General features: G+C 47.8%; 1 protein-coding gene across 1 annotated transcript in view; it reads right to left on the minus strand.

The window, feature by feature from the left end:
* Positions 1 to 18363, minus strand: part of STK35 (serine/threonine kinase 35) — a 43405-nt gene that overhangs the window by 15024 nt on the left and 10018 nt on the right. The window contains exon 3 of the mRNA XM_070381334.1: positions 14724 to 15473. Within this exon, the coding sequence (XP_070237435.1) occupies positions 14761 to 15473 (713 nt within the window). The 3' untranslated portion in view covers positions 14724 to 14760. The remainder of the gene's footprint in view (positions 1 to 14723; positions 15474 to 18363) is intronic.

An 18363-nucleotide genomic window follows, 5' to 3' on the forward strand; every position in this document is an offset into this window, starting at 1 on the left:
ACTGTCTTAAACCTTCTCATTCCCTGAAGCATGCTGCTAGTATTTATATGTTTGCCAAATGTACGAAAAGAAGAACCATGGGGCAAGACCTAAGATTCTGCGATTTAGAGGTCTCTATGGATCTGTGTGCAGTCACCCACCTGGGTCTGAGGACCCAGATCCAATTAAACCCAGTCTTTTTGGCCTGGAGAATTCACTGGGCTGTCAGGGTCTGGGGGTTGGGGATCTCCCTAAACCAGCTCAGGTGGTGAACAGGTCCAGGTGGAACTCATTCAAGACAAACTAAGGGGGAACTTTTTTGTCTCCAGAAACAGCCCTGGTAATTGGCAGTCAGCTAGGGAGATACCCTAATTCCGCCCCCCTCGACTTATTAAATAAGTGCGAGGATGAAATGAAAGCTGCCGACAGCCTCAATTGGCCCCTAAAGAGACTGGGGTTCAGATGTGGCTGCTGTGATTAGCAGAGAAAGGGCTCAGGGGAGAGGGTGGGCTCCCGGGAGAGTTCTCCTCACCTCTTGGGCCCTTAGCCAGGAGGAAGATGTCTAAGGAGCTGTCAGAGCTAAAGGGGAGAGGAGGCTCACCATATGGGGATGGAACAATTTGTGGTTGTGAACGGCACAGGTCGTACCCATAGTGGTCTGGGCCAAAGGAGACCATATGGACTCTAGTTACAGCAAGAAGTCTGAAGCCCAGTGTGTTGAGGGGAACTCACGAGGGGCACTTGCTAAAGGCTTGGCACTCTCTTAGGGAAAAGAAGGGCAATGCAAATTGTTAGTGAGAAATGAAGCAAAAACGAATGATTAGCCTGAGAGATTTGGCAAAAACAAACACAATGAGGAACTATACAGAGGCAGCCACCACTTACTGAACTCCTGCTTGTGAGCGAGAAACTGCACTGGGCTCTTCATGTTTCTTGTGCATTTAGTCCTCCCAACAGTATACAGTAAGCATCAGTGTTAAACGGGCATCATTTAATGGATAAGGAAATAGGGGCCTAGAGAAGTTAGGTGACTTGCCCAAAGCACTTCACTGATAAGAGGCAGAGCTGTGATTCAAACCTAGGTGTATCAGCATATCAGATTCAAAAGCAAAAACGGGAGCACAGGGTCTCTACTCGCAGGGCAGGCCTTGTACCTTCTGAAGACAGGGACTTTTGGGTGCAGCATCTCATCTCCCTCTCTATCTCTGCGACAGACTCATCTGTCAAAACCCGAGCAGTGCACACCACTGCCACCTTTTCTGCAGGATGAGGTTCACTCTCCTTAGACCAACATTCAAGGCTCTTGGCAGACTGGCGTTACTTTCCTCTCCAACTTGAGCCTCTGCATGGACCAACCCAAAGATCTGCTCCTTCCACAGATCCCCAGTGGTCTGTCTTTGCTCACACTCCTGCTCAGAAGACCTTGCCTGCTCTCCTCTCTCCAAGGGCCACCTGAAGTCACACATCCTACTGTTGCCACTACTTCTTCAACAAAAAGCCAGCACATGGTCCTGAGTTCCTGGGAGCACCGAGACACCACTGTGTTGCCACATCTTTGGAAGCTCGATGGAAAAGGGCATGGATGCCCGAGCTGTAGCCTGGAGCTGGCGGGCACTAGCCATGTGCCCTGTGGGAGCAGGGTGGACACAGCACTTAGGAAGCCGCCCATGTGAGGATTTAACAAGACAGTAAATGGGGAGGGGATGAATCTGGCAAACAGCCTGTGCTCAGTAAGTTTAGGTGAGAGAAGGCGCTCCCTGGCACCTCCCCCACCACGCCTGACAGATGATAAAGGCTCCAGGCTGCAGCAGGCCTGATGCTATTCAGAAGCAAACACAGTGCATATAAGACCAGCAGCAAGCTGCAAAAGCTCTTCTTAAGCATTTGTTAAACAAGTGCAAAAAAGGACTCAGGCTCTCTTGGGTTCCAGAAAGGAGATCTGTGGAAGGCAGGTGGGGCCATTCTCCACTCCAAGGCCTATACAAAGTTCAAACCAAGGTGTGACAGGACAGCTGAAGGGCTGAACTTAAGGGAAGGGCCACCCCTCTGCTTCTGGTATTTGCACTTAGAAACCCGAAGGCAACAGACTACAGACCTTCTCTCTTCACCTCCTTCCTCAGTATTCCTTTCCTTAACCCCCAATACAGAGTATTTCCCAATTTACAAATTGGGTGGCTCTCAAAATCAATTTCATAGCCAACAATCATGATTCCGATGTATAACTATTAAAAAAAAAAAAAAGTGATGCCAGAGCTGACAAAGATGCTCTTTGTCAGAACAACCAGCCTACCCATGTGACAGGACACTGCACAAGTTTTCAGCTCTGAAAAGCAAAAGTAAATGCAAAAACAAAATGCTATGTTCTTGAGACATAATTACAGCAGAGTGAAAATGCAAATAAAGACCCAGAAGAGCTAGACCCATCAGGCAACTAATCAGACGCTGATTACAAAGAGAAGGAAGAACACAATACAGCAAGACGCAGTCACCAAATGAAGGCTGTGAAGGCGGCCCTGGGTCTATGGAGGTCACCTTGAGCCCAAGAAGGTGTTTCATTTTCAGTGTTTTTTTGGGCAGGGGCGGAGAGGGGGGACAAGAACCTGCACACATTCTGAGATACTTCTCTGTTACTGTATTATGCACAGCAAGAGCTGGTACGAAAGAACAGCAAGACTCAACAGCTGTGCAGTACCTACTGCGTGCCCAGCACCCCTAGGCTAGTTTTACATGAATTTTTCAATTTACTCCTCCTGAAAAACCTACGGGCAAGTGCTGGCAACCTCACTTTATAAGTGAGGACTCCCAGACTCAGCTGTCTAAGGTTTAGATGGACTGAGGCCAGGAGAAATTTTCATCTCCACGGCCCATGCCAGGCACACAGCAGGTGCTTAATACATGCCTGTGGAACAAGTAAGTGCAACTTCCTAGTCTGGTTCAAAGCTATGTCTACGATTCCACTCAAGAGACAGAAGCCCGTCTCCAGTGCCATCACTTCTCCCTTTCCTGTGCCTGCTGGCCCTCAACTTCCCCTTCCTCTTCTAAGAGCCACCTCCTGTCCCACAGTGGCCTCACACGATCTGTTACTCCCCCGAAGGACTCTCGCTCACTGTTACTATGGCGTGGAAGCCCATTTTCCCAGGGTCTGGGAAGCCTGAGGAGAAGTTCAATTGCTTTCCTCCCCCTCTCTGACAGGAGGCCACAGGGCTTCACCTCAGTCTCAAGACACACACACAAGGAAGAAACTATGCCAGAATCTGGAGTCCCCCTCCTAGGACCGCACCCACCGTGGACCTCTGAACATGCCGGAGCTGGGCCGAGTGGTCCTTTCATACTACTAGTTTTCTGGACGAGGCATCCAGGACCCACTGTGTGTGACCTGTCCAAAGCCCCACGCTAGGGTAAGTGTATTAGACAGCCCGGATTGGAACCCGGCAGCCCCTCCTAGTTCTCAGGCCTCGATCCAAGCTTCCTGCGGGGCCATGGCGGGGGCCGGGGAGGAGGAGCAGGCAGGTGTCACAGGACAGATTCTGGATCTGTTAAGCAGAAAACTTCTTAGCCTTAGTGTCTTAGCCAACACTCCCAGTTCCCGCCACTGAACTCCACCGGCCGTGCAGAAAGAGGCTGCGGATTCTGAAGATGCACCTGGGTCTGCCTGTGCTGTTACTACCGTAACGGCATTTCATCTCATCTCAGTGAAATTCTAAAGAGCAAGTGGAAACTGGAGTTCTGGGGACTGCTGTCCTCCTGCTACAGGGCTTCCAAAACACCGGGCTGGAGTGATGTGCTTCCGAAGGCTCTCTGTGATACGCCTGGAAGGTGCCGGTGCCCCGAGATGCTCAGGGTGGGGGGACGGAGGATGATCTCTGGATCACGTCAGTGGTGACATCTGGATTTCAGGTTAGGCAACTGGCCTAAACTCCCGAGCAACTCTTCTTTTTTTGTGTGTGTGGAGGGAAGGTAGAAGTCACCCTGTTGTTTGGTTTTGGGTGTGGTATATTCACACTCATTTCTGCTGTCCCATACAAACAAATGATTCCATCCAAACATTCATCACATCCAAGCCTGCAATCTGGTTACTAACAACAAATCAGTCTTTGGTTGTGACTTCCAGCTCTCCTTACGTCTGGTACAAGGCTGGGCTGGGCTGGAAAGGCCACGCATTCTGCCAAGATCTGACAGCCCTCCCCTCTTTCTGTCCATGCCTTAGCTCTGCCCTAGACTGCAACTCTCCGGGAGGACATGTCTTAGACATGTCTGAAAAAAGCAGAAAGGAAAAACACAAAAGGGTGCTGTACACGGTATTTAAGAGCTTCCTTTTTGCCAAAGGGTGGAAGTAAACACAGAAGGGGCAACTGGCTCACATCATCTGTGACTCTTCCACTGGAACCGAAGGTCAACACCAAAACCCAACGCGACACACCATATACCCCGCCTGCTTTCCACTACTTCTCCAGGGCCGGGTCTCAGAATGACAAAAAGCCAAGGTTGTCTACCATTCATAAGATTACCTGTCCAGGCCCCACATTTGGCTCCTTTGTGCAGTCTGGGAAAATAGAAGCATTTTCATCTTCCTCATTATGCCCTAAGGTGTGCCTGGGTGGCTCTAATCCATTCCTCCTGAGTCCCCAGACATCACTTTCTTTTACAAAGAGACAAAATACAGAATTCTGACCTGTGTACGATGCAGGCTGAGTTACAGCTTTCCCCTGGCACCTCTAACTGAAAGTGAAATTCCTTTAAAGTTAGGAAATTCATTGCAGTATTTTATGGTATTGATTTATTTTAAACTCAGCAGGCAGTTTTAAGGCCTGCCATGCCTCTGAATCCTAGAAATGCTGAAGGAGGTCTCCATTTCCTTTGATTCTGTAAAATCACAGAAGACTCACTAGCGGAAATGAAAAGAGGGGCTGAGAGCTTATATGCCACTGCCCTAGTTTATCAAGACAGACCTTGGGCATTCTCTCCAGGCCCTGGTCTCGAATGCCCCTCCAGTTGGGGATTTCACTACAACAGTCCTCTCTCCCCTCACCAGCCAAGTTCCTATACTCAACAAGGCCACAGTGTGCCAGGGCGAGTTTCAGACAAACCCTGAGATGTGATCACCTCACTTACCACCTGGCTTACAAAGTGCCCCTAAATCTACCTTCAAGAACCAGCCCAAGGCACCACCTTCTCCAGCAAGCTTTCCATCCACTCTCTGCAGGCTTCCTATGTTTCTCCCCAGCCACGCCTACTACAATTAAGTGTTCTCAAGTCCGTGGCTAACTTGGGAGTCTTAGAGGACAACAGTGGGGTCTATGCTATCAAGACCACTGCTAGGCAAGTGTCTGCCATAAGAAGGCTCTTGCTCACCAATCTGACTTGGCCTCAGAAATTACTCAACACAGGGCTGCAGACAGCTGTATCAACAACAAGGACAAAATCATGAAAGCCCTCCACTCTGGTCAGTAAATGAGCTGGAAGATGGGTCAGGGAGAAACTCAGTAACCCTTGCATTTTGCTTTAGATCCTCATCAACCTTTACCTAAGCTCACTGAGAATGGGCTTCTTCCAGGCCCCAGGGATCAGAGACAACTCACAGGATGCCTGTGAGTCCCATCAGAGCCCTTCCCTGTGCTGGTGTGTAGACTGCCCTGTCCCCGCGGTGCCTGTGCTTTCCTGCTGCCCCACCTGGGGCGTGCTTTGGGTCCCCCGCTTTCCAATGTTAACCTCTGTCTGCTTGTGTGGCTTCTGCCTACCGTTGCCTGGCCCCTGGTCCTATGGGCGCCTCACCATGCCAGTCTTGCCTCGCCTGCCCATGTTTGAGGCTGTGTCAATGTGACATAAGAGGAATCAACACGCAGGTGATCTCACCTGAAGGAGAAGGTGGCCCTGCTGCGGTGTGCTGTGCCAAGGCCGTCAGGCTATGAAGGATGCCCACAGGCAGCACTGATGCTAATACCTGGGGGCCTCTCGTGTGGAGCTAACAGGACGGGGACCCAGCATCTGCCTCAAAATATAAACACACCAAAGCTGCTTTTAAAGAGGTTCTAGGAGGCAGGATTGAACAGTGGAATTTCCAGTCAGGTACCTAGTCTCAAATTCTGACTCTCAGAACTGTAGTGAATTCTCAACTTCCTCATCTACAGAATGATGGCAGAGAACAGAATAGTTGCCCAGATGATGTGATAAATAAGATACTGCACAAGTCAGAGGGCCCCTGAAAAACAAGTTTTTATAACCAGGAGCTGCTATTGCTGGGGGAGTATCTGTGTCCCTGGGGTAAGAGGAAATGGGAGTTGAAAGGACCTCAACCATCAGGAGCTTGGCTCACAGCTGGAGGATTATAAGAGCTATTTTGATTTGCCCAAAGGGATGCTGCCTAGCCTAGGAGGAGCCAAGGATGCCAAGGAGGAGGAGAAAGTGAGCAACAATAGCCCTGGGGCAGGCCTGTCCCCTCATGGATGCTTTGATGTCCTGCAGAGCTTCAAGGGACAGATTATCCTTGGGGGCAACCAATCCCGTTACATAACAGACAGCTCAGCTTCCTCATGTTGATACAGCAGGAGCTCAACAGACAGAGAGGGCAACAGCAGGGGCAAAAGCTGGCACCCAGGGAGCGGCCTGGCCTTACTACCACCAGCGTTCCCCGACTGAAGCTCCCAAGAAGCACCAGCAGACGGATGCAGAGCAAGGGGCAGCCTGCACACTGCATACTGGCGGCACCTGGAGCTACCAGGTCTTCAGTGAACCCCGAGCTTGACGTTCCCGGGGAAAAGAGAAGCAAACCCACACCCCTCTGCTCCCACATCTCTGTAAAAGCTAGTGAGACAGGGTAGGACAAGGCTGGGGCCCCCACTGATAGACAGGGACTCAAAAGAGGCTCAGCAGTTCTAGTTCTGCTTGAACCTAAGATTAACAGTCACTGTCTAAATACCCTTGCCTCCATCTCTCTACTTTAACTAAAGCTTCCATTCTTTCCAAGGACCTAATCATCTACTTCAACTTCCCTGGTGACTCAGATGGTAAAGCGTCTGCCTACAATGTGGGAGAGACTGGGTTGGGAAGATCCCCTGGAGAAGGCAATGGCAACCCACTCCAGTACTCTTGCCTGGAAAATCCCATGGACGGAGGAGCGTGGTAGGCCACAGTCCACGGGGTCGCAAAGAGTCAGACACGACTGAGCGACTTCACTTTCACTTTCAATCATCTACTTCAGGGTGAGGTTGGCACTTTCCTCTTCTGTTCCTCCCATCTTCTCTCAGGGCTGTTCAAGATTCTCCCAGATACTAAAAGGGATGCGCCTCTGGGGTATGAGAACCAAACTTCAGACCTTGGTCTCTTCAGTGGTTGCACTGACTCTGAGAAGCCTTCCTTGCTCACTGTCCTCTGGGCTGCCTAGTTGCTTACCAGCACACTCTGAACTTTCTCAGAGTAGAAGAAACCACCTCCCAACTGGAAACTGACTAAGTGCCAGGCACTCAGGACCAGGTTACTCATCTCAGAATGTGTGGTGCTAGGGAGGCAGCAGTGCAATCTACACATGATGCTCAGTTGTTTGTTCAATTTTGAAAACATTTGAGATGTATACACAATTCCATACACATTGGCTAAAGCTATGGATTTAGACCTAGGTTCAAACCTAGGCTTTGACCCTTACAAGCTCTGTGGGCTGCAGGAAGTTACTTGAAAAGAAGTAAATGAAATAATGGTCATAAAGCACCCGGCCCAGGGATGGTCATTATCATCATCATCTCTGGCACTGCTACGCTCCATCAGAGCCTGAGACTTCTAGACTCAGGAAGTAATGCTCTGAGTGGAGGTCTCAGAAGCTAAGTGTTGTCCATGGTCTCCTCCTGCCTCTTCCCACAGCGAGGGCAGTCCTGGGAGAGAAAGGCCTGTCAGTTCCTGGGTTAGTTCTGATGCTTGGGTCAGGAAGCTGCTCTCGGGTGCAGGCTGGACACTAATCTAGTCTTGGGTTCTCAACCACTCACTTAAAATCTTTCAAAAATTTATAGCCCCACTCCTACCCTAAGACAAAGTTTTGAAGACTTTGTCATTTAAAACAAACCACATTAAATACTGCACCCCCCCCATTTTAAAGTTTTTAGTCTTATTTTTGATGAACTTGATACCTATAAGGTGACATAATTTGGGTTTAATTACAGCCAAAAGGAAGAAAATAATCTGAATGGGTTTCTACAGCTTTAGTGTAAGCACATGCTGCTGCCTGTGAGATGAGCAGATAAAACTTTTGAACCTCCAGCGAAGGGGCTCAACTAGAGCGCCGTGTTAAAAAACCTCAAATTCATAAAAGAGAAACGAAACCTGAAGGCCAGGTCAAGCGGCCAACCGGATACCCAGCATGGCAGCCCAGAGCCACATCTTAGGACTTCAGGCCAGTGAAAAATACATCATTTATTATTTCAACATTACTCTTCCCAGGTGGCGCTAGTGGTAAAGAACCCACCTGCCAATGCCCGAGATGTCAGAGAGCCAGGTTCGATCCCCCGGTGCGGAAGATCCCCTGGAGGAGGAAATGGGCAATCCATCCCAGTATTCTTGCCTGGAGAATCCCATGGACAGAGGAGCCTGGCGCACTACAGTCCATGGGGTTACAAAGAGCAGGACATGACTGAAGAGACTCAGCACACGCACACATTACTTCAAGAAATTAGGCTCAATTTCTTTCTGATGTGGAGCAGCCACCAAGATAGCATATGGTACAAAGAACATTTTCTATGACCCTCAGATCTACCAACATCTGAGTTCCTTCTTCAGGTCTGAACTGCCCACTCCACATAACGTCATTCAAGGCCCTGGCTTCAAAAGGCCCTAGTAACTGAGGTCTGTGTATCAGACAGCAAACTTGGCCGTGAATGCAGAGTCCCTTATCCCTCAACACCCTCCCTGGTAACATGCGGGCGGTGGCACCTGGAACATTAGTTTGGCTGGCTTCCTGCTTTGGGTAAGGCTTTTGGCTGGCTGGTAGGGACCATTACGAATTATTAAACAAAGGTGACAAATAAGGGAGTAGTAGGACCCATCACTGAATAACCTTTTACAAAATAGATATATTTTTCTGGAACAAGCTATTGGACAGTTGCCTTGACTATAGCTTTGCTTCAAAAAAGAAACTATTTATTTGGTAATCCTCAGAAGCAAGGCAACTAAAGACCACTGTCTTCAGAGATAAGACAATGCTTCCACCTCAAGCCCAAGTGGGTATCTAAAACTCTACCGTTTAGTGTTTCATTTAGACAGTTTATACAAGGCACTTTCACAGCCTCTTGCAATCCCCCCAACAGCCTCACTCAGATAAATATGATCTACTCCATTTCACAGACGATAAAACCCAGAGAGGTAAATAACTTGCCTGAGGTCACACAGCCTAAAAAGCACAGATGGGACTCAATTCTAGACAGTCCACGAGGCAACACTCCTTTAAGAGGAATCCCATGTTTCCAATCCAAAGTGTATTTCCATTCAAGGTTTGCAAAACACTGAAACCATTTAGCCCCAATTTAAACATTACTCTGAAATCTACAGTCCTAGATTGCTGAGGCATTCTTTCATCATGCTGATACTTGGGACAACCGGGTTTCCGTTATGCAGCTAGAATGTGATCCATGACCACAGGTTTGGTACGAAAGCTGGCCAGGAATCAAGTCACACAAGTTCTGACCATTCATCTGGAACTTTGAATAATTTCTTCTAAGTCTCTCCTACTTCTCAGCTCCCCATCATGGTAACAGGAAGAGGCATCAAAATCTCTTCTGCTGCTTGGCAATACATGAAGACAAAACTTTTCAGTTATCTGTCTTTTTCACTTTCATTCTCTTATAAGTATATGGTGAAGTTTTCCAGAAGTTACATGATGAGTGATGTAGCACCAGGGTACACAGCGGAAGCAAATGAGAATTCAGCTGACTATCAAAGCAGATGCTGATTTGCAAAAATAGAAAACAATGCCACCCTACTGACTAAACATGGGCTTTCCCCAGTGGCTCAGCAATAAAGAATCTGCCTGCAATACAGGAGATGCAGGTTCGATCCCTGGGTTGGGAAGATCCTCTGAAGAAAGAAAAGCCAACCCACTCCAGTATTCTCACCTGGGAAATCCCATGAACAGAGGAGCCTGGTGGGCTACAGTCCATGGGGTCACCAAAGTTGGATAGAATTTAGCAACTGAACAACTCACTAAATGTTTTTGGAAAGTTGTTTTTCATAAATTATGTGCGATAGCATGTAACTAAATTATTCATTTGAAAGAAACATTTAAAACATCCTTGGCCATCTCCACACTTGTACTTCTAGACCACTCTCTCCCCTGAACTTCAGACTCCTCCACCTGCCTACTTAACTTCTGTACTTGGATTCTGAACAGGCATTCCAAACTTTCAGATGATCAAGACCTAAACTCCTCCACCCAAACCTGTTCTTCCCCATCTCATTTGATCCTCTCTATCCTTCCAATGGTTTACGAAACCAAGAACTTGGAGTCATCCTTAATTCCTTTCTCTCACATCTTATGTTCAACCTAGCACGAAATCCATCGGTTGACTTCAAAATTCACCCCAAATCCGATCATTATCTTCCCTGCTCCACTGTTCAAAGCCATCTTTATCTCTCACCTGGGTTATCAGAGTAACCTCCCATCCTATCCCCTCGCTTGCCCCCTCCAGTTTACTTTTAGCACAGTAGTTACAGTGATCCTTTCAAAAGATCAGATATCACACAGCTGAAAACACATCAATGACCTTTCATCTTACTGAAGATTAAAAGCCAAAATCCTTACAGTGGCCTACAATGTCTCTTCTGTTGTTCAGTTGCTCAGTCTGAGTCTTTGTGACCCCACTGCTGCTGCTAAGTCGCTTCAGTTGTGTCCGACTCTGTGCGACCCCACAGACGGCCTCCCACCAGGCTCCCCCGTCCCTGGGATTCTCCAGGCAAGAATGCTGTGACCCCACAGACTGCAACAAACCAGGCTTCCCTGTCCTGGAACTTGCTCAAACTCATGTCCATTGAGTCAGTGATGCCATCTAACCATCTCATCCTCTGTTGTCCCCTTCTCTTCTTGCCTTCAATCTTTTCCAGCATCAGGGTCTTTTCTAATGAGTTGGCTCTTCGCTTCAGGTGGCCAAAGAATTGGAGCTTCAGCTTCAATACTTCCAGTGAATATTCAGGGTTGATGGATTGACTGCTTTGATCTCCTTGCAGTCCAAGGACTCTCAGTTGACTCCGAATTCTCTCTCCAGCTTCTTTTCCTATACTCACCTCCCTGATCACTCTGTCTAGCCTTCATGCTGTTATAATGGTTATTGCTTTTGAGATTTTCTTCCTCCAGAAATCCTAGTGCCTTACTCCCTCAACTCCTTCTAACCTTTGATCAAAAGTCACCGTCCTTAAGGAGACCTACCCCGATCTCTTCCACTTGGAAGTACACCCCCATCCCTCACCTCTCTGCATTCTAATTTCACTTATCCTGGTCTACACCACCTCCACCCCGACCCTGCCCTGCTAACCCATAGCTAACAGTTATGTCTGTTCATCTCTCCAGGAAATATAAGTTCTACAGTTGCAAGAATTTGTTGGCTTTGTTCACAAATGTTATCTTTTGGGTCCGAAATAGTCCCTGGCAAACAGTTTCTCAATAAATATGTTGAATGAATATACAGAACTAGTTTCTCCATCTATATATAAAGTTTGATTGGCAGAAAGGGGAGTTTAGACTCTACAGATCTTCCCAGCCCAAGCCTCTGATTCTCTAACCAGCCAGATACTCATTTATACCACAAGTGATCTGAACCTGTGGCACAAGGTTCAGCTCCCGGTCACAAAGACTTGTGCCCTGAATCCGGCCCAAATTCTAAGTGTTCAGCTAAACAGAGCAGGACAGGCACCACTGACCAACCCCTGTCCTCATTAGCTGTCAGAGTGTGGGACACTTGGCCATAACTATGTTCCCGATCTTTTCTCAAGGTCACTTATTTCTCCTACCTGAAACAATACTCCTATTTAGCTTTAACTTTGCCCTGCAACGCAGCACAGATCCAAGGGTGGGTGTCCAAATGGGAACCACAGTTTCAACTAGTTAGGACAACCCCATAACCCTAACCCAAATTCAGGTCCCTCTTCCAATGATGACCTTCTTCGTACCCCAGGGCACACTTGAATTCTAAGCAGTTTTTTAAAAGTGGAAAAGATGAGGTGGGAATTGCCAGCATTAAAGTACTGTCCAGCCAACTCTTTTTAGGCTCGAACATGGTACTACCCCAAACCTAGCTTTAAGAATGCTAGGCAGTAGGACAAAGTGGCCTGGCACCTGGAAGATAATAAATGTTTGTGGAATGGAAGAATTAAACCTGGAGTGACTCACTTGAGAAGTTCACTGACTCAGCATTAACCAACTCCAACCAGAAATCTAAGGGTGACAAAGGGCAAGAGGGGACTAAGAACCCACCCGGGTAAGGGAGGGCTCTGTGCCCCAGGTGCTGAGGCTCCTTGCTCATGACCACAGGGATCGGCTTCTACCTATCACCTCCTCTCAAGGCTTCAGCAAAATCTAAGACTAGCTTATTTTCAGCCTGCCATCTTGCTATTAAGAAAAAAAGGGTCTGGGGAGGAGGGGGCGTGAGTAAGATGTTGCTGTTTAGTCGCTAAGTAGTTAGTGTCTGACACTTTTTGCAACCCCTCATGGACTGTAACCCACCAGGCTCTTCTGTCCATTGCCTTTCCCAGGCAGGAATACTGGAGTGGGTCGCCACTTCCTTCTCCAAGGGGATCTTCCCGACCCAGAGTTCGAACCTACATCTCCTGCATTGGCAGGTGGGCTCTGTACCACTGCGTCACCAAGGAAGCCCCTATTTTTAAATTACTAGGATCTTAGGTAAACTTAACCTTTTGCAGGGCTGCAAAGATGAAACAAAATGGTACATGTGAAAATACCTGGCATTCAAGGTGATCAATGTCCTTTTCTTTTCCCTTTAAGGAAAATAAATCAAGTCTGACCAATACATGAGCCAGCAAGTATATCAATCTCCCAGTATCTCTTATTTCCACACTGGCCAGCTGCCTTGCTAATTCTGCCCCAAAGATCCAGGGCATCCATCCATCTACCCTCAGTGCTATCCATTTAGGTTCAACAACATCTTCTTACTAGTATGAATCAAACAATTGGTCCAACTGGTCCTCTAAACTCCAGTTCAAATCAGCACGCACATGCTGAAGTTCTTAATGCACTGTTCTGCTCCAGCTTATAGATGGCTCCCAAATGCCTACTAAGGTCAGATTCCAGGGTCCCATATTTCACCTTATTTCTAACCTTTGTGCCTTTGCTCACATCTCAGACTCTGGTCCAACTGCACTCCCACTGCTGTTCCTGGTATACACTTCCATATGCTTTTACCTCAGCTCTATTCCTGCTCTTGCAGGCCCTCAACTACTCCCTGTCTTCATCTTTCACTACCCCAAACTGCTAGGCTGCCGCTGGCTTCAGCTCCCTTGCAGAGACTAGGCCTTTTACCCGAATGCTCCCCTCTGCTTCCAGTTCCCTACTCTTGTCTCTGGGCACCATTCTCTGGAAGGTCAATTTCCTTACATCGTAAAGCAACTATGATAAATAATGATTTAATGATTCTCTCCTTGACTAAGCTGCAGAAGTCCCAAGGATGGGGCATGTTTCCGATTTTGCTTATCATCATTTTTCCAAAGCCTAGCACAGTACTTGACAAATTAAAGTCCACCACCAATCTGTTAAATAAGCAAAGATTTCTCTATAAGAATTCACTCACCCACAGTTTATAGTATCTAAAATGAAGAAACCATTTGCTATCTGAAGTGGGAGAATAATTACATTATGGCACCTATAATGGAGCATCAATTACTTTCCAGTAGTCATGTATGGATGTGAGAGTTGGACTATAAAGAAAGCTGAGTGCTGAAGGATTGATGCTTTCAAATTGTGGTATTGGAGAAGACTCTTGAGAGTCCCTTGGACTGCAAGGATATCAAACTAGTCAATCCTAAAGGAAATCAGTCCTGAATATTCATTGGAAGGACTAAAGCTAAAGCTCCAATACTTTGGCCACCTGATATGAAGAACTGACTCATTGGAAAAGACCCCGACGCTGGGAAAGATTGACGGCAGGAGGAGAAGAAGATGAGATGGCTGGATGGCATAACCGACTAGATGGACATGAGTTTGAGCAAGCTCTGGGATTTGGTGATGGTAGGGAAGCTTGATGTGCTGCAGCCCATGGGGTTGCAGAGAGCCGGACACAACTGACTGAACTGAACGGATGCTTTCAAGGAATGACATGGGGAAATGTTCAGGTTAGAACTGAATGGAAGAACAGAAAACTAAACCTAAAACAGCATGATCTAAACTATGCAGAATTGGATGTACACGTAGAAGAATACAAACTGGGGACAGTGTTTATTCTGAAAAAAATTGTCTGTACTTTTGCACATTTTCTACAGTAAGCATTTATTGAGAAAAAGTGTTTCTAAAAATCTTAAGAGACTCAGTTCAAATGCAGTGTCCACTCAAAACTTCTCTAGACTTTCTAATTTGTACTCAAATAATCCCATGACTCCTCATGGAGACTTGGGAGGAATCTGTGGTATCGAGCACTTTATTTCTCTTCCACCCTGCATTTCCCCCCAACTCCATTCCCCATCTCTCCTCCCATCCCTCAGGGCCAAGTCTGAGGAATCCAGCAGTCCAGGAAGTGCACATGCAGAGCAAACAGAGGTACACTCACCTAGTTGAAAAACACCCAAGATGCTTTGCCCTGAATTTTAAGCAGCACATGTGACCTGGTCCATTCTGGTTTCAAGTTCAAAGGCATCAGGCCGGTCCTGTGGGTTAGCAGCTAACATATCTTTCAAGAGCTGCTTGATCCCCTCAGACATGGAAGTCCTGCGTTTCTGGGGGATGTGCAACTCCATCTTTGGGTTTTCTAGCAGCGCCTCACCAACAGGGACGATCTCAGTCCCCTGTTTGATATAGGTCCCCAGGAGCTCCTTCTTGGTCTCAGAGTCAATGAAAGTGATTCTTTCTATCATTGCCCAGATGATAATGCCCAGGGCAAAGATGTCAGCCTTGGCTGTGTAGTGTCCCTCCCAGACTTCAGGGGCCATGTAGAAGTCTGAGCCACAGGCTGAGGACAGCCAGTACTTATTCACATTCACATTTTTGTTGTCTGGATTGCCCTCTTTACCTCGGGGGGCCAGACCAGCACAGACCTTGCTTAGTCCAAAGTCTGCCACCTTGAGGATGGGGGTGCCAGACCGCTCTGTGATGAGGATGTTGTCTGGCTTTAGGTCCCTGTGCACGATGTGGTTTTTGTGCAGGAAGGCAATGGCGCTTGTGAGCTGCAGCATGAAGCTCTTGTTGGTGGCTGGGTCCGGCCTCCGGGACAGGACATACTGATTCAGGTCTCCACCTTCACAGAACTCCATGACAAACCAGAGATAGCAGGGTTCCTCAGCATAACCCAGGATCCTTTCTCCTAAATCAAGGGAAGACCAGAAAGAGCCTGAGTGAGATGGACAGTCACACCACGTACAGACTACAGAGATGCGGCACACGGGAGGAGGAGCGACAGTGCTGACTGCTTTGATCCAAGGACCAGCGGGACTGGCACGGGGCTAACTACACAAGAAGGCCCGCCTCTACTCACTCAGGGGAGTCAGGGATAACACGAGAAGGGAACCCGGGCTTACCGCTGATCAGCCAGGAGTGCACCCTGCCCAGTTTCCGCTTCTGCTTCTTTACCTGTCAATGGCCATGTGTGAGGCACAGTACCAATACAGGCACCTGACATTCCATTCAAAATTTACCAGCACCGTAGAAGGAAAAAAGTAGGCCCATCTAATGGAATGAACCCAAGGCTCACAGAGACTTAAGAGTGCACAGACTCAAATCTATGACTGCAGAGCCACTGCATTTCATTATCCTGTGTCCAAATAGGTAGCATACGCCAGGGCTGCTGCTGCGATGAGTGAAAACACGTGAGAAGACCGTCAAACGTCTGTTACCCCATGCGAGGCCAAAGGCCGTCCCTCCATCCCTCCCTGCTTTGCACAGGATTCTCGTCATCAACGTATCTAGAATGGCACTACAATGTTATTTCAGATATCTTTCACTCAGTGTGTTCTGGTAGCCCCCCACACATCAAGCACCAGTTAGATACGTGATAGGCCCATCTCTATGAAGTTTAGTTTGAAAAAGAGAATAGATCTTTAAAACAGCAAGCATCCTAAGTTGTGCATCGGCATCGAGGTCAAGTTTTATGAACAATGAAGAGGGGGCAGGAGTCACCAGATCTTAAAAAGTCCAAAGGGGCAGGACTTGAGTGACCCTAAGAGACAGGCAGTAAATCAGCAGGGGAACAGCCAGATGGGAACTCTACACTGAGATGGGATGGATAATGAAGCCCAGGAACAAAAGGACCAGAGAGGTGTAATGAGGAAGTCTGAAGTGGGTATAAGATATAATCAAGTTGTGTGGGCTTGAAACTCTAGCTCTGCCTTCTCCAGAAAGTCTTTCCTTTTGAAGCACAGAAACTCCAGGAAAGCTGGTGACTGGCACCCAGACAAATCCCAATATCCTTTATAAAGCAGTGACAGTTCACTGAAACCTTAGCAGGAAGCTATCTGATGACTGCAAGAGCCCAAATAGCTTGAGCCTAAGTAGGCAGGTGTCTCATCCTGCTGATGAGGAGGCTGGGCCTGCCCTGGGTGGTCACACGGATCTTTCATGACAAGTCCTCTGACCCCTAACACGGTATCTTCATTCTACCAAAAATGAAGGCTGCACCCCGTCACACAAATCTCTGCCAGAAGGTTCCTTTTACCATTTACTTTATTACAAGGAGAACAGGTGATTCAGATGAGACCCCACTAAGCCCCCAAATCACCAAGGCACACAGTCAACAAAAAGCCAGCGGTTTGGGAGTTTTAGGTTGATGCAAGAAGGTGACTAGATGGACAAGGCAAAAGCTTTAGGTTTTTGACCATCATCTGACAGACTACATTGCCCCTGTAATTATATAATTTGTTTATATTGCTCACAATCAAAAGCAATACAGGTAGAACCAGTTTAGGGCAGATGGATTTTTTTTTTTTTTTAAACCAGTTGTTTCCCATCTCCTAATCCTCTTTCTAGGTCATCAGCTCTAGCGGCTTGAGGATCTATCTAAAAAGACTGCAAAATAAAGCAATGATTTGAGCCCTGATCAATCTAGACTCTAGAGTAAAGATCCATAAAAAGGAGACCACGAAATGTTTGCTGATGGTAGAGCCAGAAAGGAAACTATTAAAAAGCCATCAGACTCCTTCTGCAAAGGCCACATCAGAAAACAGTGAGACTTCTGGTGGGGTAACAGAGGGTGGGGATGATTATTTTATATACAAAGTTGGTAACTATGGCAACTGAAGTAAAAAGAAAACAACTCTGCAAAAATGACTACATAACTGTTAAGCTCAGGTTATGAGAATCCAGGGAAAGAAAACAAAAGGTGAAAAAGCACCCTTAGTCGGTGGGTGGGTGGGGACACCCAAGACTGCGGGACTTGCTCTGGAGAATAAGCTAAGGTCAGGAGACATCTGAGGAGGGGCCTGTCTGTTAAGATGCCAGTGCTGGACAGGAAGCAGACACATCAGTGAGCGTGACGGAATGGAAGGTGGGGGACACGGCGACATGTCCCAGGGACAAACAGCACTTCTCTGCGCAGGCAAGGGCCTTGGGCTCATTTTATGAGAGGGTGCAGCATGTTTTCATGCAGGAATCCCAGCTGCCCACAAAAACTAGGAGAGGCATGTCAGAATTCTGGTCCCTTCCTTCAGGCAGACTGCCTCCCTGGGCCTCTTTTCAGTGACCTCACATCACAGCAAGCTGGAGGGAGGGCACTGGATGTGCTGGGCGCATTTCTGTCGAGAAGCCAGCAGCAGCAGAGTAAGAGAGGGCCGGAAGTCAGGTCCAGCTTAGACCCCAATTCTGCTCCGTGGTTTACTGGGTGACTTTGAGACCGAGTATGATGGGCAGTTGGCTCGAACAGGGGGTGAGTCCCTGAACCGCTCAGCCTCCATTTTCTCATCCGTGAGATGAGAACGCCATGCCACGTTTTCCTGAGGGAAGCCACAGTCAGCAGAGTTTAAGGTGCTGTGGGGGAATCACACCCGTGTCATCTTCTGCACCATCATTCCCGCAGACCTCAGCCAGGGCCCCGCAAGTCACTGATTTCAGCCCTCCCAAGTGCTGGAGGCCAGAGAATTCACCTCTCACATATCAGGCGAAGAGGAAACGGAGACCAGAAAATGACACTGGTGATTACATCACATTTCTCAGGCTCTAACAGCTAAAACTCATATGCTACCTAGAGCAGGCCACTTTCACGG

The sequence above is a fragment of the Bos mutus genome, chromosome 13 (assembly GCF_027580195.1).
Source record: "Bos mutus isolate GX-2022 chromosome 13, NWIPB_WYAK_1.1, whole genome shotgun sequence".
NCBI lineage: Eukaryota > Metazoa > Chordata > Mammalia > Artiodactyla > Bovidae > Bos > Bos mutus.